Source organism: Microtus ochrogaster, unplaced genomic scaffold, assembly GCF_000317375.1.
Source record: "Microtus ochrogaster isolate Prairie Vole_2 unplaced genomic scaffold, MicOch1.0 UNK8, whole genome shotgun sequence".
Taxonomy (NCBI): Eukaryota; Metazoa; Chordata; class Mammalia; order Rodentia; family Cricetidae; genus Microtus; species Microtus ochrogaster.
The window spans coordinates 4,615,727-4,640,890 of record NW_004949106.1 but is presented as its reverse complement, the minus strand read 5'-3'; the positions used below and the strand labels follow the sequence as shown (position 1 = coordinate 4,640,890).

The following is a 25,164-nucleotide window of genomic DNA, read 5'->3' as shown; positions in this document are numbered from 1 at the left end:
CCCGTTCCCATCTTTCCACAGACTCTGGCTTCAGCCTACAACGTGGTATTAATCACCTCTGGGCAAACAGTTTCTTTACTTGTCTCTTGCCTCTCTCTTTTCTTCAAAGGGCATGCCTCTGAAGTGAAAGGCTTAACTGCTTGGTAAGGGTGCTCAAAGCCTGGCTTTGCAAAAAAAAAAAAAAAATGACTCTCATTGTTACGTACTTTAAATAACAAGCCATTATAGTCCTCTTTGTAAGTGTCATACACCCATACTTCATATATAGAAAGAGAAACCGGGGTTCATTATACAAAATCTAGAGACTATAATATTGCAGTCAAGAGCACGGTTCGTGGAACCAGATGATCTGGGCCCCAGCACAGTTTAGCCATTGCCTGTCTTGGGGATGCTTTGGCTCGGGAACATCTCATGTTTAAGGTGCTTCACCGTGCGTGACGTGAGAAGCCCCTACGACCTATCAAGACCTTAGACAGTGCACGGTTCACAGGGGGCATCAAGCAAACGTCCAATAAAAAAAGGGTCACTAGAGGAACACCTTCAAACAAAAGCAACTTTCTCATTGGGACTCGTCACTCACGTCCAACGTCCCGATTAAAACTGGGCTTTCTGGCTGGCCGTCTGCACAGGAAGACGTCATCACTCTGGTCTTCATGTGCTTCTCGTCATAAACTAGGGAGTTGTTCAAGGTGCAGCCAGGCCAGGGCTCTGAGTTGTAACTGAGGCTCAGGCTTGGCCAGCGACTTGCACAATGGCTCACTGATTCTAAATCACACGACCATGCTTTAGTCTCCTGTTTACAACACAAGTCACACCACACAGGAGGGTAAGTAAGTGTTGTCAGGCTTCTTTTCTCTAGTCGGCAGAAAACGGTAAGAAAGCACAGACAGAAGAAGGTCCAGGGAAAGAAACATGGACACCAAACCCATGCCTCTTGCAGCAACAGGCTGCCTGGGCAGGTTTGCACTGAACGAGGAGATGGGATGTTTGTCCCCGCAAAAGTCGAGGGAAACCCCAAGAGCAGCCGCAGCCACCCAGCGGCTCAGGTTACCTTGCCCTGATGGTCATGCTTCATCTCCCAGCCCCTCGGTAGCTCCAGCTGCTTGTTTGCAAACATGTTGAGGAAGCCCACGAGGTCCCGGTTATGCTGATAGCGTTCGAAGTGGTGGGTGTCCCGCCGGACTTTGGTGATCATGTGCTTCAGACACGTGTTGTTTGTAAACATACGGTAGGCACTCTAGAGGGAAGACGACAAACAACCGTTAGGCTGTCCGCCTGCACGGGCCTGGGAATCACCGCACGGCAGATATCGGGTCCTTTGATGGTGTGGAAAACATGAACACAGGCTTCTGCGTCACCCCAAACCCACATATGGAAACAGCCAAAGGAGCAAACTGACTTGGCACACACAGAAACTGTAGAAAGAGAGGCCCTTCATGACTGGTTTCTAGTTTTCTTTTTCTCCTTACTTCTGCTTCCCCCTCCCAGCCCATTTGGTTTTTATCCTCAAATTCCCTCTGTAGACCAGGCTGGCCTTGAACTCACAGAGATCTACCTGCCTTTACCTCCCTAGTGCTGGGATTAGAGGTGTGCGCCACCACTGCCCAACCTTGTTTTTAGCTTTCTGAGAATAAGCATAGGACATTAGATCCTAGGGTTGGTCTTAAGAAAACACACAATCGCAAGTGTATGATGTTGGGGATAAACATACCACCCGACAGTGAACCCCAAGAGTCTGCTCTTCCTCCAGCTTTGGAGCAGGTCCCTGGCTCAGAGGGTCAGACAGTGTAGAAGCATGGAGTTAAGGGTCGCGCTGTTTGGAAAATGCTTACTATATATTTGGATATCAGAAACACACTAACAAGGTGAGTTGCTCTTCCGTCAATCATGTCCATGGAGACCACAGCAGACAGAGACACTCATCTGAAATCCTGCACTCTCCTGGGTGGGTGGGAGCAGATGCTTAGGGAGCCAGGGTGTAGTTAGAACACCTTGGAGACCATCCCTCACTGTTTTGTCTTGTTTTGGTGGTCCCCACCCACCCCCTTGTCCACACACACAGCTGCATTGATTAAAACACAAGTTTAATAAAATAGCACTCTACCGCCACACCCGAACCAAAAAGATTATCTGGTTATAAACACTACTATTTACACTCATTATCAAAGATTGCGAAACCTGCCTGTGTCTCAGACTGCCCACACCTTGGTTCTTCAGCAGACGCGTGAGCTAATCCGCTTACTTCACAGCGGAAAGGGATCTGTGCTCCTGAGTCACTAGGAAAGTTGGTACCCAGGAAGCCGACCAGGCTATCAATCATCCACCCTGGAATTCTATTCTTCACCGCTACAGTGAAAGGACTCCTGAGTGCCCTGCTTTTCAGCATCGCAGAGGTACTAGGATTGGTGGAGTCTGAGGTCTTTTCATGGGCTTTGTTATTTCTTTCAGTCTTAGCCCAAAGTAACTTGCGCAGACCTCAGAGTACCTGGACACAGTGCCAACGGAATGACCATTTTCCATCTGTCTGTGTCAGCACTACGTAGCTATCAGTACAAAAGATGTGACACAACAGTCTCCCCAGGGTCCTCCGGAGTAGTCACATCCAGCTCACACATTTTATGGCTCACTGTGAAGCCCCACGGAGCTCTCTTCTCTTTGGTGTGGTAAGCACGGGAAGTGGGAACATTCCCAGCCTGGCTTGTGAGTGTGTTGGGATCATGAGAATTCTGGTAATCTTACTTGGAATGAAAACACAGCTTAGTTAGCTTAACTCACTGGCATTTGATAGTTCCTGTGCCTGGTGTGTAACAAAAAAAGGGTTCTTATTAGCGCCCTCTCATAGATAGGGAAAAATATTTTAAATGTGAAGCAAAACCTATCAATACATATAATAGAAGGAAGGAGGGAGGGACAAGGGAAGGAAGGTGATCAGCTATAATAAACCAATCTCAGATCTTAGTTCCTTAAACCAGAGTCTTAAATACCGTGAGGCATTCCAACTTGCCAGTCTAAAGGCGAACTGTTTTTGATGGCTGGAGGCTTTGTGTGGTCCAGAGCCTCAGGACTGCAAAGCAGGCAGGAGATCAGGGAACATGAGAGCATGGGAAAATGATTCTATGAAGACAGGGGGTGGTCTAACAAAATAAGTTGGAGGTTGCCAGAGAGAAACTTGGGCTAGCAAATCGTTTATCCTGTGGTTAGCCCGACTTGAGGTTTTCACTGCCATCATCAGCAGGCGCTTGCTTCCTGTGCTGGCTCTGTGTTCCTCACGTGTCCTCACGCAGCCACGACAAGTTTCAGTGCCCGAGACCACACCAGTCTGTGCGGCGATGACAAAGAACTTTCGGGTCATTCTGTGTAACAAGCCTCTCTGGGGACAAACGCTTGCACGCTGACCGTGCTGAAGAGATGGTGCGCTGGCCATTGTTCTAAGTGGGTGTAGCCAAGGAGACTGGACACAGTGCTTCCTAATCCAGAGCAGCAAACCCGTCCCTCCTGTCTGCTAAAGAGAGGCAGCCCAACTCCAGTAGAGCAGGACGTGGCAGTCAGGGTCAGGAACCCTTGCCAGCCTCGGGCTTGGTGCAATTCCCGGTGAATGGACAGCTCCTCCAGCGTGGGAAATCCTACCCAGGTCTTATAATTAATGATATCCTTTTATCTTCCTCTTCCCGACTCAGGGAGACACTGTGCCAGGTGGGACTGATCTTGGAAAAAAAAGCGCCTAGCAAAGCAAATTAAGAGTAAGAAGTATTCTTTTCCCATTCGTAAGCAGTAAACAACCTTTAGAATCATAGCCTTGCCAAAGTCTGAAAAACATCACCGTGACTATCAGGGGCTGAAGCAAACAGCTCTCCAAGCTGTTCCCTTTTCATCGGGGAAGAATTTTTGAGCAGACATATATGTAAGCATGCAACACATACGCCGTACTGTGTGTATATATGTATACACGCATGATGTATAGTGTGCTCTGTCTACGCAAACACATAAAGTTTAAAAAGAATATGTATGCTCCAGTTTACACAGAATCCTGTTGTCACAGCTACAGAGGCTCTTAATCTCATTTGCCTCTGTTTGCTCAGCCGTGAGGAGTAATAACATACTAAGGTCTAAAACCAGGAGAAAGAAGATGTAAAGCTGCTTTGAGAAGGTCATTAGAGAATACAGGGCACATGTAATTAAAAGACTATCTGGGGGGCTATCCCAATCTAGCTAGGGTCAAAACAGACAAATGGAGCAGTAAAACTTTTCTACTCTTAGCCTTTGAAGCCCATGGGCCAGCAGCCCACTTTCTATTAGCCCAAGGGTCTCCTAACCTGTCATTAACTACCCACAGTTCTGCCCCGTGAAAGCCTGGGGTTACGGAACTCTGCAGTCAAAAGCAGGAGGATGGTGCAGGACAGGGCCACAGAAAATCGGGTTGGAATAACAAAGGTCACAGGGCTGGGGAAACAAACTGGCAGACCTAGCGGAGCTAAGGACAAGGCCAGGCCAGTCAAGAGACACCCAGCAGGTGAGTTCAGACTGGAAGGGTGCGTCTTGTCTCGGTGGAGCTGGAGCGTGGGGTGAGGCCTTGCTTTAAGAGAAAAGAGGGCTGGCTTGTCATTTCCGCATTGCGGTGAGTGGTTCTAGCTAGGTAAATGGATCGGCTTTCTTGTCCAAAACAACAGCAAGCCAGGGAAGAGGGAACGTTGCTTAGTTCACGCCACAGCCTCATGGTCCCAGGCAGGATGAGCTCACTGGAGGTCTGGTCGTGGATTCCAGTGAGGTGGAATGAGCAGGAGATCGTGAATGGGATATGAGGCACTTTTAAATAATATCTGACCGACCGAATGTCAGGGCTTCCCTTGATGGGAAGTCAGCACCCTGTTGAGCCTTTCCCAGCCTTCCCCTTCCATGTCGTCCATCTTCCTGAAATCAATATTCAGTGGCCGAGTCAACAGCTTCCTTGGCAGAATTCTGTTAAATCTGGAGCTCAAATGTGTCTCCCTCGGCTAAGTGTTAGAGGTTTTAGAAGTGAAAAACATCGAAAGGAGTTCAAAGGAAGACGGCAAAATAGGAAACACTCAGTTCTTAGCAACTGTGAGTGACCATCGAACCCTAGATTCGATGCTGAAGGTCTTCTTTAGTGTGGTGGTGGCCCAAGCTCCTCCATGTCTGGTTCTAGTCTCGCCTAATTCTGTCAGTTTCAAAAATACCACTAAATACACGACTAATGAACACCTTTTATTCAGAGACTCTTCATCAAGAATGGGTATTTTAAATCGGATTTGGAAAACAGCATCCCTGACGTAATAGCAAATGCCTCTTGGGGCAAATACCAGCGATGTTGTATATCACTCACTTAAATAAAAACTATGATTAACAAAAGCAGGAAATACCGGTTCCAAAGTAGGCCATCTAGTATATGGAAACAATCCTGCTTGCTATCGTCTGTGTTAATACTGTTATTAAACTATTTAAAATCAAATTAATCAATAAGTTTTTTTCACCTAGTTAAAGGATACTAGGGAGGGAAACTTTCTTTCATCAGCAGAAATACCTGCAACCTATCAGCCCATCCACTGTGCAACAGCAGAAACCCTTGTTTCTAAGAGAATGTTTAAGACATTATTTATAAATAAAGTATTATTTAAAATAGTATCTTTCTTTATTAAGTCCTAAGGAATTCAGATAATTGAATGAATGCATTCCTAAAGCTTATTAAAAAGTCAGGGTAGTAATTTTTAGCATGTACGTTGAAAATATAATTCTGTTACATATAATTAAGTGTACTTCCCTGTAACATAAGTTAGACAAACACAGGCATCTCAACTACAAAGAGTGGGCACTAGGAACTAAATCTTGGGTTAGTTTGGAGGCAATTTGCAAAAAGTCTGATCCTAACCAGCAGAGGGCAGTAAAACCACCTAAAAGTTATCAAAAGCAGGAAAACAGGTCAGTTTTCAGTAGTGGCGACTGGATGATATTTGCTTAGGTTTACTCTCCAGCATGCATTTATCATGCAAATCGCTGCTCCGTGCAGTATGTGTTTCATGCTCATCTTTCAACATGAATTCATTTCTTCAAATTGTTTTAATAGAGAGAACAAGGAGAATTTCAAATGCCAACACTTCTTTTGAATGCTATTTACAATAACATAAAGGATTTACTGAAATATCTAGGAGCTAAAAGAATTCAATCAAAAAGCAACAAAATAAAAAGTAGATTTAAAATAATTCAGGAAAGTTTACTTCATAATATTTTCTACCAATCTCCAAATAAGGAAAAACAGCATCTCTCTCGCTTCACAGAGGTTGTTCCTATTCATCCCGGAGCTCAAGACCTGAATAAGGAAAATGACAGCTACTTCGGTTCATGCCAAATATAAGTCAGAAAACAGGATTTCTTAACCTGCAGAATTGAAATGGACATGCGCATCTTCTAAACCAGTTTGGGTAGGAAAAAAAAAAAAACAAAGCCAAAAACCAAACGTGAAGTCTCTAGGGAAGAGTATTTATAACTCCAGATGGGCTGTTCAGAGAAAGGAATTATAAAATTGCACCCAAGTATGGAAGGAAGGAAGAGAGAGAGAGTTAAAGAAAGAGAGTTAGAGAATTAGAGAGAGAGAGTTAGAGAGAGAGAAAGAGAGAATTAGAGAGAGAGAGAAAGAGAGAAAGACATAGAGAGAGAAAGAAAGAGAGAGAATTAGAGGGTAAGAGAGAGAGAGAGTGAGTTAGCACCAGACACCAAGCGACTGCAGGAAAGCCTGGGCTAAGCGGCTACAGTCGGCATCCAGTGCCTACAGACCACAGCTGTGAGGAAGGCAGTGAACGTACGTTTACTCCATTCCTTTGAATGACCACACAGATCCCCGGGGCTCACTGCAGCTCTGTCGGAGCAGAATCTACAAGGAATCAACACATTGCCTTTATCTGAAAAAGCCGACCAAATGAAAAACCACAGGTTTACACCACAGCTCATCAACTGGTTATGACACCACAGAGACGGAGAGCTTATAGCAAAGACCAGCCCGGACAGAGACGTCAGGAGCCCCACTGAATGATGTCCCTAGCATCTGAACTCAGTGGGGGATAGCGTTCACGCTGCCAAAAATGGGAAATGAGAAGCAGGGCTTGATTCATTGTTTGGCAGCCTCTCCAGAGCACAGGCCCACAGGTAGCAATCAACAAGGCATCCTTCAAGCCCTCCAGGCACTCTGCCTGTCTTGTCCACCACCAACTCTAGGGAAATCACAGGGATTTAACGAACAGACAGAATGAATAAACAAACAAATAAAACAAATAAACAAAAATAAAAATAAACAAATAAAAGCTCGTATTATCTGATTCTAAGCCAAAGCGCTTCTCTCTACAGCAGGAGAGTTTGTGTCTTGTGACAATTCTAAATGTTGGTCTATCCCTCTTTGTAGAAAACCGTCGTCTCCCAGACTCCTGCCACACACAAGCTTGGGTTCAAGTCTGACTTCCCTGTGCCCTGTCTCCATAGCAGCGCTACACCATGGTACTGCTGGCCCAGCGTCCGTGATCGTCTCTAGCAATGACCACGATTTTACTTGACAAACTGCTCCTTCTAGCTACACTGCTCTTGATGTCTGTGTCCGTAGGACAAGCTCTCGTTCGGCCTGCAGAACCCTTTGCAAATACATTCCCATCCGTGACCCCCTTCCCTGTGCCTTCCCGGTGGAGTTACACACCCTCTATTACACACCTGTTCTCACACATCCCTTCTGCATAATCTTCACAAAAAAAAAACCTGCAATGTTATTCATCCCCTAGTATATACCAGGGAATGAATAGAAAGTTGGTAAAGGTGCGAAAGCCTAAGTCCTCGTGCAAGCTGCGAAGACCTTGCTACCTATGCTCTCTCTCCACTCAAGCCATTTTCGTTCCCAGACAAACCTGTAAACCAGGATATTGTGATGAGCAAATGCACATACTTATGAAGTTAGGAAGAAACACGTGAATATCAGTAAACAGGTACTCAGAAAGTACTCCACAGACACCTCCGGTACTAGTACTACGCCAGCGTCGTCTTTTCCTTTGGTTAAGTCTGATTTTCCTAAGACGTTTGATTTGTTCTGCCACATGCAAGATTTCCCCTTCCCTTCTAACTTCCCTGTTATTAATTATCAGTTATTAATGTGAGATCCTCACTCTTCAGGACCAACTTTCGCGGTCTAATCGTCAGCTTCGAACCCACCAAATCTTGCCAACTTTCGGTTGCTTCTTCTCCTTCTGGGTCCTTCTCCAGTTGAGGCTCCTCTCGGCTCACACCCTGAGGAATGGGTTCTACCCAGCTGACTTCCATAAACAGTTAAGACAGCCTTTCTCCAATTAACATCTTCGGCAAAGCTGTTCCCTCAACCCTCGGAGTCTGATGGAATGACCCTACTATAGGGTTTGACTGGATGTGATTCCCCCCACCCCGTGCCAACCCCCATCCCAATTCATTTGCGGAAACCTAATCACCAATAGGATGACAGCAGGAGGTAACTCAGCGGTTACCTGAGGATCCTCCCGAGTAGAATTAGTGCCCCCGCCCTCCTCAAAGCAGAACCAAAGGCAGCTCTCACACCTTTTCAGGAGGGTGCAACCCATGAGCCATGTCAGCAGGACAGCACCCGACTCCAGGTCAGCCAGAAGGATCCTGGACTTCACAGCCCCCAAGACGGTGGGAGATGAACTCTTACTATTTATCAGCCTGTCCGTTCTAAAGGGTTTTGCCTTTGTTTGATTTTGGATGTCTGTTACATAGACCAGGCAGTGGTGGTTTTAAGCGCAAATTACTCAACCAGCGCGGCATTCAAAACACACCAAGCACTGGGGAGCTACTCCGACGGGTCCCAGCATCGGAGAGGGGGTCCCGAGCGGGAAGGGGTCCCGAGCGGGAGGGGGTCCCGAGCGGGAGGACACGAGCGGGGGGGGGGGCGTCGTCAAGAGCAGAGGACACGAGCAGGGGTCACGAGTGGAGGTCATGAGTGGGGGGGGGTCACGAGCGGGGGGGGGGGGGGGGGGGGGGGGGGGGGGGGGGGGTGTGTGTGGCAGGTCACGAGTGAGGGGCGCCATTGTTTTCGGGCCCCGTGGTCCTTTCCAGCGGGTTCCTCCCGGGTTTGTTACTCACAGGGTTGGAATGCAGCACTGTGAAGAACTCTGGGCTGATGAGGAACTTCACAGGGGGGGACTGCAGCAGCAGCGTGAGCCTGGATCTGGAGGTAGAGTGGGGCAGGACGCTCTCCCGGCGGAAATCTAAGCAGAGATCACATAGGCTTTCAGGACCAAACAATGGTGCTTACATCCATTGCTAGGACTTTCACTCCCTAAACACGAGATTTTTATTTGCCAAAGAATTCACGTGTAAACCAGACGATTCTTTTTTTTTTTTTTTTTTGGTTTTTCGAGACAGGGTTTCTCTGTAGCTTTGGAGCCTGTCCTGGAACTAGCTCTGTAGACCAGGCTGGCCTCAAACTCACAGAGATCCGCCTGCCTCTGCCTCCCGAGTGCTGGGATTAAAGGCGTGCCGCCACCATCGCCCGGCAACCAGACGATTCTTAATGGCACTACAATACACTGGCTCTCATTTCTAGTTATCAATGTGGTAATGCATCCGTAGCTTTCTGAAGATGGCCACACTCTGGTTCCACTTTGACACACATTCAGAGGCTACGGCGGTTTGCAATCTGTTTGGCTTTGTGATCCTTTCCTCAGAACTCATAAAGGTTTAGTATCGGGAAAGACTTCTGTTGAATATTTTATTTTGTTTTTCAAGTTTTCTTATATCTACAGAAGAACAGGAATTCTCCGAAAGAACAGATCATTTCTTAGAATTCCTTGTTCTTTTTCTCCATCTACGGGGTTGCGGCTAAAGGCCCTCTCTTACCTGCGCTGGCCTGGTGGAAGTCAGCTTCCTCCCCTGCCCCGTCGATAGAACTGGCGTTTTCCTCAGGCCTCTCATTCGTCATGGTTCTCCGGATGCTCTGATAACTGAAAACATGAACCTGGAGTTACATTCCAGCCGCTGGAAGTTGCCCTAGAACCCAAAGTTCCGGCCTCTCCACTTCAAGTGCTGGGTCCCAGGCTCCTGTCCTCCACCTCAGGAAGCTCTCTTGCTTAAGTAAATGACACCGCATTGAAGCTCCGCCCTCCCATCTTTATAGACCATCTTCCTGACAAATTAATAAAACTTAAAACAACTCTGTCCCTTAACCAAAGGAAACCTATCTGTAAGGAAGGAAAAAACCAGGTTGATGTCCTACGACAATTAGCTTTTGACAGAGAAGGCCTGACTGCTTTGAAAATGTTAGGTGCGTTAAGAGTACATGGCAAGGGATGTTTGGCTTCAAATCCCCATTGTGTATGTTTGCCTTACTAAAATCCAAAGCATCATAGGAATTACTAGGGTTATTTTCTTTGTACTTCCCCAACAATGCACGTATGTGCGTTTATGTTTTGTTTTCTTTCCCCCCAGGAGGAATCCTATGCAGTCTATGACACGCACAGCTCTGTGGCAGGGACATCAAAGCTGAAAGCAGCCGAGTCTTCTCCTCTGCACACCAGGGAAAAGCCCAACCACGAGACAGAGCAGCGAGAGAGTATCAGGGGCATGCTCACCGCCGGTTCAGCTGTTCCATCTGCTGGATGGAGTTGGATCTCTGCAGGACCTGGGGGGCTGGGGGAGCGGTGGGCCGCTGCCACGTCGTGGTTCTGTTCACATGGTCCACGTAGAAGATCCTGCCGTGGCTGTCAATGCGTGCCTCCCAGTCTAAAGGGCAGGAAGGACACCGAGAGAGATGAGGAGGGGGGAGGAGGAGCTGGGCCAGGAAGACGGCTCATTAAGCTCAGCGCAAGTTTTCCCTCCCGCGCACGCTGTAATTTGTGGCTAATAACACACACCTCACTGCGTAGCCCGGCGTGCCTCCCTAGTCCACTTGGAAAGCTGTCGTTACTGGTTATTAAGTCTCCGAGGCATGGAGGATATAAGAACCCTTAAAGAATTTCTAAATCTAAAGCATCTTTTCATGTTGCTCGCCTTCGGCCCTCTTTACCTGTAAGCACCTGTTTTCAAATGCAGGCGGTATCGTTTTTTGATAGTTTCACATCAAAAATGGTATCGGTGTTTACTTTTCGCCCAGATTTCATCTTTTTTTTTTCTTCTTCTCCACCTGCGCCCTTCCCCCTCCTCTCCTAGCTTAGCAGAAATATCCATGCGTATATTCAGACACAATAGTGAAAAATGTAGGTTTTGGATGGAGAGTAGCTGGCTCTCTTCACGCCCCGCCCCATATTTGAAAGCATGGGAAGGTCCAACAGGAAGGCCCACGTGGGTAGAGACCCGCGAGGAGGGTGGAAAAGAGAGGAAACCACACACCGTGAGGGGCATCTGTCCAGCTGCTTCTCCAACAGGGCACCTGACAGAGCCACGTGCTCAGCCGCGCTGTGATCTGCTCTCACAAATGTAAACAGAGTTCACATTTTGTGCTGATTAGGAGTAGGTGAGTGCAACTTAGGCTGTGAGCCATTTCTCCCACACCCCTAGTCCTCAACCCCCAACTCAAGGGCTCAGTGTCTTCTGGAAGTAGAAGAATGAAACTCTGTTTATAGCCTCATACTATGATTACATCCCCCCCCAAAAAAAAATAAACTACAGGCTAATTTCTGAAATTAATAACATGCCCTGTATATCCTGAAGGAAAAAACTCAGATCCTTGTGCTTAATAATTTAAACCGACGGAAGAGACGAAAAGCCAGTACATTCCAGGGGGAGATTCTCACGAGAGCAACCCCGTTTTGCCCACTCACTAAAATCGTGCTACTGTGTAGAACAATCTTAAAAATTACTTAGCCAACTAACGGCTGAAATATGAGGATCTGCTCCCCCAATTACAGCATTTACATAGCGACGTTCGCTTTTCCTGGCTGCCCTCTCATTTAGAATAGCACCAGGGAGGAGTGACCGGTCAGGGCATCCCAGATCACAGCCACTTGGTCATCTCCCAGACACCTTCTCCTCCAGGACCCATGGGATGGATCTGCCTGTGCACTGCAGGTAGGCTAAGCCCTTAGCGAAGAGTTGCTCACTTGGTGGGAGAGCCTCGTCCACCCTCTGGTACCGGCTGACATCCTGACGCACTGAAGGCAGTGACCGCAATGGCTGGTGGCCATTGGCTTGTGAACCTAGGATTAAAAGTCAAGAGTTACTCGAGTTGCCCAGGGATTTGCTTTCCTTTTTGCCTCAAAATAGGTCTCTCTATGCACACGTGTGCATGCACGCTCTCTCACACACACACACACGAGAAACACACATCTAGGAGAGATGTGTTGCGATTCCATATATGTAATCCCAGGACCCAGTCGATTGAGGCAGGAGGATGGCGAGTTTTAGGCTAGCCTGGGCCACACAGCAAGACTCTGTCTCAATAAAAAGCAAGTAAACAAACAACTGAAGATCAACCCCAAGGTTGTTCTCACGCTCTCTTTATCTCTTTCCGCATGGATGTAGGGGCTCAGAAGAGGTGACCCAAGAGAAATGTCCCCAGCGTGCCTCTTTCACGGCCCCTCCCTGCCTTTAATTTGCTCACGTACTAACAGGGCCACAAAGTGACCATAAGTTGACGGAAAGCAAAATAGGAGTCGGAGGGAGAGAACATGATAACTTAGGCAGAAAAAAATAAATCACACAATAAGAAAACAATTCCCAGGACTGGGGTGAACGTCTTTCACACAGTGCTTGCCTGGCACGGATCCTCAAGGCCACAGCACCAGCCCCCACTCCAAAAGAAAAGGAATGATTCCGACCTGAGTCTTTGCTACTTGGGTACATAAAACCGTCCCTTCTCTTTCTTACTGTCCCTCTCTAGAGCATTTTAAATAAATCACTCTTGGGATTCAGGGAAGATTTTATGTCTGAACATGCTTGCCCCTGCTCTCCATCTTCACGCATTGGCATGACCACTCAACACAGCTGATCTTTCTTGGACCAAGTTTTGATGCAGAGCCCACAGCGTCTGTCCCGGGACTTTAAGAAAGAGGGACTTTTGATAACCCCCACGCATTACATTAAGGCAGAGACCGATTCTGTATCTTATTGAAGACTGAAGACTGCTGTGTGCCAGGCCTCTTACGGCAGCAATAGGGGATCCAGGTTTTAAAAAGACTGAATTGGAACTGAGGGAGGTCTTTGGGCACAAAAACCATGTCTTCTCCCCCGGTTATGGGAGCAGTGAAGCCTGGGTCTGCCTCCACGATCTGGACTGGAAGGCCTAATACACAGGAGGGCTTCAGGTATCTATAACTTGTAACCTGCTTCCACCACCACCCCCCCCCCTTTATTTTTTCTTCGTTTTTCCGAGACAGGGTTTCTCTGTAGCTTTGGAGCCTGTCCTGGAACTTGCTCTTGTAGACCAGGCTGGCCTCGAAGAACTCCCAAAGATCCGCCTGCCTCTGCCTCCTGTGTGCTCGGATAAAAGGCGTGCACCACCACTGCCCAGCCCAGGCTACCTCTTCCCCTTCTTAATCCATTTGCTAATGCCTGAGCCCCAGGTGAGGATTCTGCCTGTCCACTCACCTACACGTGCAAGCTGCATTATCCTTTACAGGGAGGGAAACTTTAGAATTTATTTTTGAACAGCTATGCTTAAGCCAAGAGTCATGCTGTCTTCTTTTTCCTACCTCCGGTGGCGCCCTCCTCCTGGGCAGCGGCCCCTTCGCAGGCACCTTGGCTGTCCCCAGCATCCCCATCTTCCTGGGGCTGGCTCTCAGTGGCAGCATCAGGAGCAGCAGCAGCAGCAGCAGCAGCAGCTCCCTCCAGACTCTCCCTCCTCTGCCAGACCTCCCCCAGCTCCCCCTGCTCAGATAAAGCGGCAGCCTCAGCCCCTGGCCCTTCCTCTTCTCCTCCATTGGGCACCTGCACAGCAGGTAAGGAGCCCGGAGTGCAGATGGACTCCTGCGACCCCTCTGCTGGGCCGCTGCTGGTGGGCTCAGCTGCACAGGCCCCCTCTTCCTCCTCTTGGGAAGAAAAGGCTGGGGTTTCTGGGTATCGCGCACTCTCCAGAGATGAGCACCGTGTGTCCACCGAGGACAGCTGTGTGGTCACACTGTCGTTGCACGAGCTGTCAGCACCTTCCAGGTCGCTTTCCCCCTCGGGCCGGGTGCTGGCCTCACTGACGCTCTCTGTCCTGGCAGGGTCACTGGGTTCTGTCTCCGAGGACACCTGGGAAGGTTCGGATCCCTGGTCCAGGGACTCGGTCTCACTGGCAGCTCTGCGGCTCCCTCCAGACGTGTCAGAGGCTCCCGTGTCCGCACCACTCGGGGTCTGATCGGCGTCTTGAGAGCCTGACAATTCAGCGCCGCCCTGGTCAGCACTGGGATGGGGCTCTAGGCTGGCTTCGTTGTCATCAGGGGCTGAACTTGAGGGCAAGGAGCCATCGGCAACCTCTGGAAGGTTCTCCGGCCTCTCTTCCAAGGAAGCGACTTCGTGAACAGAGGCATCCTCGTTCTCAACGGGGTTTTCCTCCTCTGGCTTGGTCTGAGATGCCAGGCTCCCCGCATCACTTCTGGATGCTCTACTGAACATGACCAAGCCCCCTTCCTCCTCCAAGGAAGACGGGTAGCCTAGATCTTGCTGGAACTCATGGTCTTCTTCATCCGAGTCTATGTGGAGCATCGCATTGAGTCTTGTGTCAGTGGGGAAACTACTCCTCAGTTTGGGAGAGGCGCCTATGGTCCGCTCGGAGGAGGAGGTAGAAGCCCCTGGCCTGGAGGGGCCGTTGTGTTCGATAGCATCTAAGTAATCGTTAAGGGAATCCTGGCGGCCTCTGGGAGGTGAGGTCCTTGAGGAAGTAGAGATTAAGTCCTCTGTGTCCATCTCCAGAGTAGAGCTAGTCCGGAAAGAATGCTTGGGGGTCCCATCGGCGGCACTGTCCTCAGACACTGGTCCATTAGCACAAACGGTGCTGTCGTGATGGCTCCCGGGCAGATCTTCGTCATCAGAAGGGCTGCCCAGGTCTCCGTTAACAGTGTTGACTCCGAGGATGGTGCCAACAGCTTCGGGAGATGCATCTGGGCGGGAAGAGCAGCGTTGGTGAGCAGGAGGAAGAAGACAGAGAAATCTATTGCACTGACACTAACCAGCTTGCTAAGCTCTGTCATTCCACGCGACCCCGGGGCAGCATCCGCTGGCTGCTCCGGTTCACTAGTCCTGAAGAAAGTTTGGGGTAGGAGCTGTAGATGCTCTCTCTCCTGCAAGAAACTTCAGCCTAGCTTCAGAGTGCAAACAAAGCTCTCTGGGGGCCCGTCTTTGCTAAAGAAACTTTCCTAAGCACTCTGAAAGACGACAGGCAATCACTGGGAAGCCATTTCAGTTTTGGCACCGGACATGAAACTGTCCTGCTCACATGCTAGCTATCATCTGAGCGAACGCGGCACGCGCTTACGTGTTTGCGCAGGCACCTCACCTTCGTGGACAGAGGATGTGACTTCTACTTTAAACTGGAGGTAGCCACTCACGTGGTCCGCTGGGAGCCTTCGGCCGAGGCTGTAGCTGAGCATTTGATCACTGCAGGAGGAGAAAGCCATTCAGCCTGGCTGTGCCTTTGCTTTCCTCCCACAGGCCACCCCATGCCCCACAGACGGCCCCTGGAACCTTCAGAGTTTTAAGTAAATACAGGCTCGAGCACAGTGCGACCTGATGTGTTGTTATTCATTTGCACGAGTGACCCGGGGACACAGGAAAGCCTTGTGATAGGACACAGCAAAGGGGAAAGAGCGATATGAAAACACAAAACCAGGTCACTCCCAGACGACTGCCCCAACTGGGTGAGCAGGAGAGGTGCCCACCTCCCCTTCCTCACCAACAAAATAAGGAATGAAGCTGCTGGCTCTTGATCTCAGGGCACCTGGCCTCCCACTGAGTCTCAGGTTCTAACAAGCAGTTCTGCAATGAGTGGGGACCACATCCATCCCATGTCTGGTGCTAGAGGGGACCATAGCTGGACCGCTTATTCTCTGGCTTGCCTTAGGCTGCTGGCTTTCCTAAAGATGGAATTATCCAGCTATTTCAAGCCCATGTCTATTTCCCAGATTCAGATGCAAGCAACTGCTAGCCAAGTGATGATAGACTTAGAGACCAACCAAAAGGCTCATGAAATCACACTATTTCTGCGCTCACACTGCCCTCTACTGGCCGTTCTGGAAGGAGACGCGTCTGCAGCACTGGACATCAGAGAGCTTCTAGCTAGCATTGTGGCGTCAACCTACCTACATAGATGAACACATTCTTAATCTTGTTTCTTTCGAGACAAGGTTTCTCTGTGTAGGCCTGGAGACTGTCCTGGCACTCGCTCTGTCCTCCACTGGCCCTGAACTCACAGAGATCCACCTGCCTCTGCCTCTAGAATTAAAGGTGTGCGCCACCCCACCAGGGTGTGAATATCTCTTAAGAATTAAAAAAAAAAAAAAGCATTTACCAATTGATAATTCACCTGAATTCATAGTCAAGTTCTTAGGCATTTCATCCATGACGTCATGTTTCTTGTCCTCCATGGCTGCTATCTAACATCTTGCTTTCCCCGTGCGGAGTGTTCACTGAGTGACAGGCACACACTGCTGAGCTCTCTAGGGATATGCTGTTCGTTACCCCCTGGCCACTGGGCAGGAAGCGTCAGCCCTGCTTTCTAGCTAGGAAGCTCCTTGAGCACCGACCCGGGGGGAGTCATATATTATCCTATGGCAGAAGCCCCTGATAGCACAAATTCACTTCACGGTCTGCGATTCGGGGCTGCTTTGGGTGGAGTTCCTCTTCCTGCCATTCCTTCTTGCGGGATACCGGGACATAACGCAGCTATCAATACTCTCTTCCCGAACTGCACTAGAACGTGTAACAGAACCGCAGGACTGCTAAACTCTGCCTAACAACAGGGACGCCTCTCTCTGCTCCCCCCACCACTGCAGTCTGGTATTCCTGCATTTAGAGAACACACACACACACACACACACACACACACACGTGTGCACAAGGGTGCTTGCACACTCGTGTGTGCACCCAGCACAAGTGCTATGCCCTGTCCCCACGTCCCGGTTTTTCTTCCATCTCTTCTGACTTTCAATTCCCTAATAAGGCCACCATTTCCTTGCTAAAAGAGACTGATGGCTCCTCCCTTCTTCTGCCAAGAAATAATGACCCTGATGACGGAAGACTCGCAGAAGCGACAGACAGGGGAGAGAGGGAGCGCTTTGTAAGAGCCGAGTAGGGACTGTGCCCATCTGTTTCGGCGACTCTCTCATTGCTAATACCCAACGTAGCTCTTGACATTTAATAGGCGCTTAATGTACACATCTTTACCAACTGCTGAGCAAGAACCTTTACTTGGAAGAAGTTTAACTGAGCCAAGTCCCCTCAGCTCACCTGTTCTGCACCAAAGCCCCCGAGGCCGCAGACTCTCCGTGGAGAGTGCGCTACTGTACATAGTGCCAGTCTGGGGACGTGGTCCTCCTCCTGGGCTTGTCCCCTCCTACTCCGACTCAGCCTGCCTCCTGCTGTGATATATATCACTATGCAGCATATGCTATACGTTACTATTATTGTAAAAATAAACACTAAAGACTTTCCCTAGGTGCCCGAGGCATTTTCTCACTGATGGAGGAACTGATGAGCATGGGGCCACGGCAAGTGTTTCAGGGAGAAGTCAGCCATGCCATGAAAAATGCCACATTGAAACAGATGCCTTAAAAACAAATCGGGAGTGTGGCTTAAGCCACATAGCCGTACCCTGAACATTTTCAACTATTTCCGATAGCCACAGTTCACCAAATAGGTACTCAAACAACTGGATAGAAAACAGCCATCAGGGGCTGGAGAGATGGCTCAGAGGTTAAGAGCACTGACTGCTCTTCCGGAGGTCCTGAGTTCAATTCCCAGCAACCACATGGTGGCTCACAACCATCTGTACTGAGATCCGGCGCCCTGCTCTGGCGTGCGGGCATACATCGAGGCAGAATGTTGTATACGTAATAAATAAATAAATAAATCTTTAAAAAAAACAGCCATCAGGTTAGAAATATGGACGTCTCTAGTGTGACGGCAATGCTTATAACCCGTGCTCGGAGAAACACCTCAGTTCTGATACTTCCTGAATGCAGTTTGGACGTTACTTCCACTAGACACAGAACTGGGTCTGTTGACCCGGTGGGTGTTCCGCTCTTGGGAAGACTCACTCAAGCACGAGAGAGTTCATGGCAGTTTGGGGACTGATGAGATTTAGCTCTCCCTTGATCATTCTTGCTGTCAGTACACAGAGTTGATACATATATATTATTACATGAATGAGAAAGGTATTAGATTCATTGTAGTTTAACCTTGTCATCATCTTTCACTGTTGATATGTGTTAAAACAATTTGGAAAGCTCTCAAAATGTGTCTTCTAGAAGCTATAATTATTTTCCTTAAAAAAAAAAATCACTGCCGTGTCTCAGCTTTTATCAGATAAACCAGGCTTCTAGAAATTTGTATTATCTCTACTTTGTGTGGCCTGTCCAAACACAACGTTCACATCTTCCAGCCAAGCGGATCAGAATTCGTGAGGACCTCTGAGCCTCACGTTTGAAGGGCTAGAGGGCCAATTGCTCTCAGAAGAGGAAACGGAAACCCAAGCAGACTGTAGAGGACGCGCGGGGCTGGGTTTCCACAGCAACAATCGCAACCAGCACTCAAGGTGTTTCAGAGAACAGAGGGTCTCGAGCCCCCAAATCTCAGCTCTACCACTGGCCTGCCAGCCTCAGATGCCTCCTCTCCGGGACAGCTGGCATGGCATCACGTGCCTCTTGGAGCCGCCAAGGCTCCGTGGGCAAATCCATGTGCTAGTCCAAGGGCTGACGGTGCAAACCCAGCATCTCTTCACTACCGCTACCAGGACGGTGCTCGCCCAAGGGACTCGCCCTAGGCGCTCCTGCTGCCACAACTACTGTGTGTTCAAAAGGTTGTGTGTGTGCAAAATGACACACACAACGCTCTCGCCGCGCTATCGTAGGGTACTTCTAGTGTTGGCGTTGCTAGTACCCGTGACGTAAAAGTACACACTGGACAATGGGCGAGGGCATGCTGCATCTCTTTACTTTGGACAGCTCCCGGGAACAACAACAAAAAAATAAAATGAAAATAAAAACTAAAACGAAAGCCCCAGATCAGTTTGTTTCTGTGCCTCAGGAACAAAGGTGGGCTCCATGGATGGAATTCAGCAGGGTAACATGATGGTGATATGATGCCCGATGAAGGGGGTTGTAGCGAGATTTCAACACGCCCCCACATGGACTGAACACTATGAGGTTTGTCACCGATGGCTAACTGGGCGAATCTTAGAGAGGGGATTGATACCACCAGAAAGTGTGCCGTTAAAACTGGGTATTTTGAGTCCCATACACGTAATTGAACATAGGGACACTTCTTTTTTTTTTTTTAAAGAGATATGTCCCAGTTCTTCTCATCGAGACACACCCCAGGACTGTCCAGCGCTAGTCTGGCTGCCCCAGCACAGACTGAGCTCCAGGTCCCCCACAGTGAAAGCCCGTTACCCGATGGCTTGACGCTCCAGCAGCCTCTGCACCGGAATGGTCAGCTTCCCCAGGAAACGCTTGATGATGGGGCGGCTCTTGGCAAATTTGTCTTTGATTTCGATTTCTAAGACATCGGTTAGAAGTGCAAAGAAGGAGTATTTCTGAAACCAGAAACAGACCACACGCTGGCTGAGAAGACACGTGGAACCTTTTCTCGTCTTACAGACAGACACTGCTAGCCTTGGGACCCGAATGGCACTCAGAGGCCACACTCCCGGCTTCTGTAACTCCTGTTCTCGCTGAGGAACCACCGGAAGGGACACAAGAATTCTTAAAACACAAGTTTAAAATCCGAATGACAACAGACGTCCTTGATACACTTGGCCATCCGGGTGGTAGCCTTGGCTTTGTGTTGGGCGGTGTAAAAAGTCCGATGAGTGACAGGAAGAGTACTCTTGTTTTGATTTTTGTAGCTACCACGGGGCCTTCTAGAGCTCACCCTGAAAAATACTTCCTATTTTTTAGGCTTCAAGACACAGGAGGTGGGGTGCCGTGACTTTAAAGAGTCATAGAGTCGTTTGCCACTGGGAGAGCCGGTGTTGTAGAAGTACAAAAAGCATAAGCAACGACCTGTCACTCAAACAAACCCAAGACGGCTCAGGAGGAGGGGCTTCCTGTGTGGAATGGGCAGCACAGGGAAGCCCTGAGGGACTCTAACAAAGCCATCTGCCTTCACAGGGGTGCCCACTTCCTGAGTGGCTCACCCAGCAAAGATCTGAACTCATAAAGAGCATTTGCTAAAAGCCCATAGAGAGAAACTTTAATGTGAGTGAACTATGTGCTAGTCCAAAAAGATAGAAAACTTAACTAGAAGGCAGTCTTTCCCACTTTGTCCCAGCCCTGCTGGGCTCTGCCAGGGAATAATACTGTAACTCTCCCGTTCTTGAGGAAACTGTCGTAGGTTTAGCTCCTCATGAACTTTTTGCATTAGTTTTTAAAATATCAAGGCATCTATTTTGATCATTAAGCCTTCAGCATCCCACGAAATTGTACCAGAGAGTGAACCCTTCGCCGCTCTTGGCGCCTACGTGGCCCTAACAGGAAGGAAGTAGCTCATGGGCAGTGTGCCTCCTTCAACAAAACCGGACGTCTGCAGCCGCCTTGCCCAAGCCCATCAACAACTCAAGGCTATACAGAGTGCAGAGAGAAAAGATGAGCCTGCCTCTCAAGTACCGTCAGGCAGAAGACACTCCGCCCCCCAACCCCCGGTCCGTCTTACCTCTCTGTGCCAAATGGGATTGGTGGTGTTGCTGATGATGGTGGACCTTCTCTCCTGCCCGTGGTGGGCGCACGTAGGGAAACTGCTCTTCTTCCCTGGCTGAATGGACATCTTAAGATAAGGGTCGGGATTGAAGAACATCCCTTTCTTGAGCCCAACTGCCCTGAGATCTTTAAAGAAAGGGGGTCGGGAGAAGCGGGGAGAGGAGACAGGCAGTAGGGAAGGGAAAAGCACAGAAGAGAGGAGGAAGGAGCCAGACATCCCAGTTAGCATGAGACTCAGGCCTTCTTAATGAACCCAAAGCCCTAACCAGCAAGGGGCCAGTGACGCAGCGACAGCCAGTCACTCTGTGTCACACAGATAATGAGAGGGTCACGGCAGGAAGCCGGCAGGAGGATCTCCCAGGTGGCAAAAATAAAGCCAGCCCCTTTTCGTGACCTCATGCCCCTACATCTGGAACCCTTAGAGTCCCCATGTCTGTGGGTCCCCACCATCTTCTTCAGGGTGCGGTGTGACTGGCCAGCCACAGTGGAAGGTAATCTCTAAACAGAAACTCTCAGTAATCAGTTTATAAAAATATGTTCTTTCATAAAAAGACCCACATATCTAAAAATCACAAATACCTACACTATATATGTATGCATGTATGTATCTAAGTGTAAGTCTGAAGCAAGTCTAACTTGAGATCAAAATTTAAAGCCCACATTCCTTTGTGATACACCCTAAAAGTCATGCATCTTCCCTAAGAACTCTAACACGCGAGTGCCATTATTTTGAACAATTCTTCACTTGTTTTCCCATCACCTATAAAGTAATTTAAATGTTCAGGGAATACCTTACAACTTACCGTATTCTCACGATATGTTTTACGTGACATGAGCTGCCAGAAGTCATCACTGAAACGGTCTCAGTGAGGAGACGTTTAGATTGTCAGCTGAACAGGCGCACGCATGTCCAGACCTAATGCTGGCGTAGCCGGGCCCACAGCACCTTCCTGAGACTATCAGCGTCATGCATGCAGCTCTGCAGCTAAAACCATCTTGAAAGCTATGAACAAGCCTGCGTTTGTATGTGGCTCAGATCAACCTGGAGGTCTGGACCACGCTAGCTTGGACAGCAGTTGTGCACAGGGACACCCTTTCCCTGGCTTGGGTTTTATGTATCCCCAGAGCTCACTCTTCGGAAGAGATGGGCTGGGACACAAGAACGCATAGCCTAGAGTCATGGGATGAAAACAGACCAGGGCTGTCTAAGGTCTCAGCCGGCAGGGGAAGGGATGGATAATACATCAGCAAACAGGGAGACGGTCAACTGTAAGGACCCACGCTAACAGCGCTGCATGAGATGGAGATTGATGGCTGACCTAGAAGTTAGCAGGAGAGGGAAGGGACAAGGGAGGGTTGAGTCAGGCCCTCTGTGAAGCTGCTGTCATCATCCCAGTGAGCCCACGTTCGATACTTCATAGACTATCCGGTCTTTACTAAGTGCAGATTTTCACTCAACCAACTGCGTGTTTTGCTCTGTCGGCGTAAAGCAGCCTCGAGAAGAAAACACAGCTCACACATTAATTTTCTTGCCCTTCTTGAAGATCCCTGCCTCCGACTCAAGACAGATTGACAGCCTCTAGATATTGAGTTCACTCCCAAGCAGGGGATTTCCTTGAAGTCATTGAGGAGTAATGTGGCCAGAAACAGCTGCCACAGAGTCTGACGGGGCCAATTCATTCACAAACATCCCTCCGAACACAGACGCATCCTGCCGGCAGATTACAGTCATCGTGATAAAAGATGTCAGAGCTAGATAACCTTGATGCCAACTCCTCCGCACTGACACACTGCACAGATGAACGCATCTTCATCAACACAGTGATAAATGGCCAATTACTTGCACTCTGCTGATCCAGCCCCTTCTCTTCTCTCTGTTCCTGCTTCTCCTTATTTTCCTTGTTTCCCTGTTCACAAACTCCGCATCACACAGCAGACCAAAGAAGAACTCGAACCCACAGAGCACCCACGCCAGATATCCTAGTTTCAGCCTTACTTGGCTAAGACTTAAAACACGAATCAAGACACAGTTTTGGCCGAGGCTGTAGAGTTCAGGTCTCTGGGCTTCTTCCTTGCTTCTCCTTCGATAATCAAGCATAGAACATTTACAGGAAGCCATTCCAGCCCATCAACCTTTCAGATAAATATGTTACCCACTGTCAGCCTCCAGCAGTGCTAATTGTTTTAGAATCAACATCATAGAATCCATTTTTTCCCCTCCTGTGATTTTTACACGTCTCGGTACGTGCGGCAAACGTCTATCTGGAAGAGGACAAACACACCGCAGGCAGCCAGCTTCCGTGGGAACAGTGCTGGGATGTGACCAAAACAGTTAAAGATGGAGTCATCGATGTCCTAGAACTTGTTTCTTATTTTCAGGAAGACGCAATTACTTACTTTCCGGGTAGCAATTCTCCTACACTGAGTTAACAGCATTCCCTCTGAAGCCAAAATCGATATGTGACTGCCATGTTTGAAGTGATATACATCAGCCAGACACATAGTTCAATAGCTCTAAACCAGGAAGTCAACAGAGCATAGCGAACCATCACTGGGGGTGGCTAATTATTCCCAATTGCCACAAGGGCTTCAGGGTCTATAACTCCCTACAACTTCCCAGGTCTAAAGCAGGAGCAGTCAATCATCAGCAGGAATCGGTTTGAGGGCAAACGCCAGACAATGGGGCTTTAAATTATCTTCTGATTACCCGGATCGATACTTTAAAAATCCCAAAGGTTCCCAAGAAAAATAGATACACGGGCCCGATCTAAACCATAAGCCACCAGGTTACAAGGTCTGAGATTCGCCAGGAAGCTGAAGGAAGGAAAGGAGACCTTCAAATTAACCACCCCACAGGAAGCAAAAAGGATGACACCAAATGAAACTAAAGAAGATGATGGCCAGCCTGGTCCTGATGGGACCATCACAGCTTGTGGAGGTGGGTGGCTGATGGCCAGCTTGGTCCTGATGGGACCATCACAGCGTGTGGAGGTGGGTGGCTGACACCAAGGGTCGCCTTTAGAGACTGATGCTCATTCACACTCTTTCAGCACAGAAAACAGAATCTCAGTTAAATCTCAGACAGACTGATTCTTTTTTTTTTTTTAACAGAGCTGGATAAACTGTAGACCTTCAGACTTTGTATAAGTTATCATCCAATCGTCCCCTTGTCTCTTTGAAAACTCCAATCCAAGCACCGGCTTTCTTAGCGCATGCTTGGCTCTAGAGTCGCCAATTCATTCTCACTAGGTCAGTGGCTTTCAAACCTTTTTCGGACAGTGCTCCACGTACAAAATAAATTTCATCTTTTCCTGTTGCAGCCCAGTGCACACGTACATGCACGTGTCTGCTTCTTTTTTTCCCCAAAATGTCAATTTGTGTAAGCTGAGGTTTCATCAAAACAACTTTCCTTTTGGCAGTAAGCTCCAGTCATTTTAATGCTGGTTTCAGCTCAGTCAGCCGGGGGGTGAGGGGTACTTTACCAAACAGGAAACCAGTATCTTTTTACTTATTAATATTTTTTTTTAATTTCATGAAAACAGTCATCTGCTTTGTGTGTAACCCTCACAGAAAAAGGCCTGCCTTTCACGTTTATACTTCCAACTTTTTCTTTCTCTAGATAAAGTAAGCTCATGTGGTTTCAAATCCCCAAAGCTCCTTGGCAGAGTTATTTAACCATTTACACACACTGACAACAACCTCACATACTCACAAAGTCCTTTTTCATGCTAAAAAAATAAAAAAGAGAGAGAGAGCACTTTCTGAACATAATCATCACCTAATCTTATCATGGTCAAATACATACATGACTTTCCAGAAGTCTGAGCAGAAGAACTCAAAATAACATGGTTTACAGGCCATCTATGTCACTGGACAAAGAAACAACCATGCCTTCCACTGATGCTGAGCGTCTTCAGACTGGAGGCCACACCCAGACACTTACCTGACAACGTGAAGCTGACGAGCTTCCGAGAGTGCAGACTTCCGGAAGCACCGCCTTCCATGCCTTCCGCCCCCATCTGAGGAGAAAAACGGGTGTGAAATTTCATACGAGGATCACGCTATCAATGGTCCAGGGAAATTCATGTGTTTGGATATACAATGATTTTTTTTATATCAAAATGCATTGCAGTACACGTCTTCAAAATTTCAAATCCTAGATATGCAAATAAAGATTCCAAAATACAGGATCAAAGGTTTATATTTAAAGTTGGTCTTTGCCCCATTTAAAAAATGTGAACTTTGAATTCTTTCTTTTCTTTCTCTTTTTCTCTCTCTCTCCCCCTCCCTTCCTTACCCC

General features: G+C 48.4%; 1 protein-coding gene across 4 annotated transcripts in view; it reads right to left on the bottom strand.

Annotated features, from left to right (window-relative positions):
* The window catches only part of Hecw2 (HECT, C2 and WW domain containing E3 ubiquitin protein ligase 2), a 302,139-nt gene that overhangs the window by 83,679 nt on the left and 193,296 nt on the right, over nucleotides 1-25,164 (bottom strand). For all 4 annotated transcript variants that reach the window (XM_026788844.1, XM_005366360.2, XM_026788845.1 and 1 more), the window contains 10 exons: nucleotides 24,808-24,883; nucleotides 20,821-20,990; nucleotides 19,560-19,702; nucleotides 15,449-15,549; nucleotides 13,665-15,053; nucleotides 12,075-12,170; nucleotides 10,608-10,758; nucleotides 9,877-9,980; nucleotides 9,121-9,245; nucleotides 1,052-1,237 (listed from right to left, as the gene is read on the bottom strand). In XM_026788844.1, the coding sequence (XP_026644645.1) occupies nucleotides 1,052-1,237; nucleotides 9,121-9,245; nucleotides 9,877-9,980; nucleotides 10,608-10,758; nucleotides 12,075-12,170; nucleotides 13,665-15,053; nucleotides 15,449-15,549; nucleotides 19,560-19,702; nucleotides 20,821-20,990; nucleotides 24,808-24,883 (2,541 nt within the window). The remainder of the gene's footprint in view (nucleotides 1-1,051; nucleotides 1,238-9,120; nucleotides 9,246-9,876; nucleotides 9,981-10,607; nucleotides 10,759-12,074; nucleotides 12,171-13,664; nucleotides 15,054-15,448; nucleotides 15,550-19,559; nucleotides 19,703-20,820; nucleotides 20,991-24,807; nucleotides 24,884-25,164) is intronic.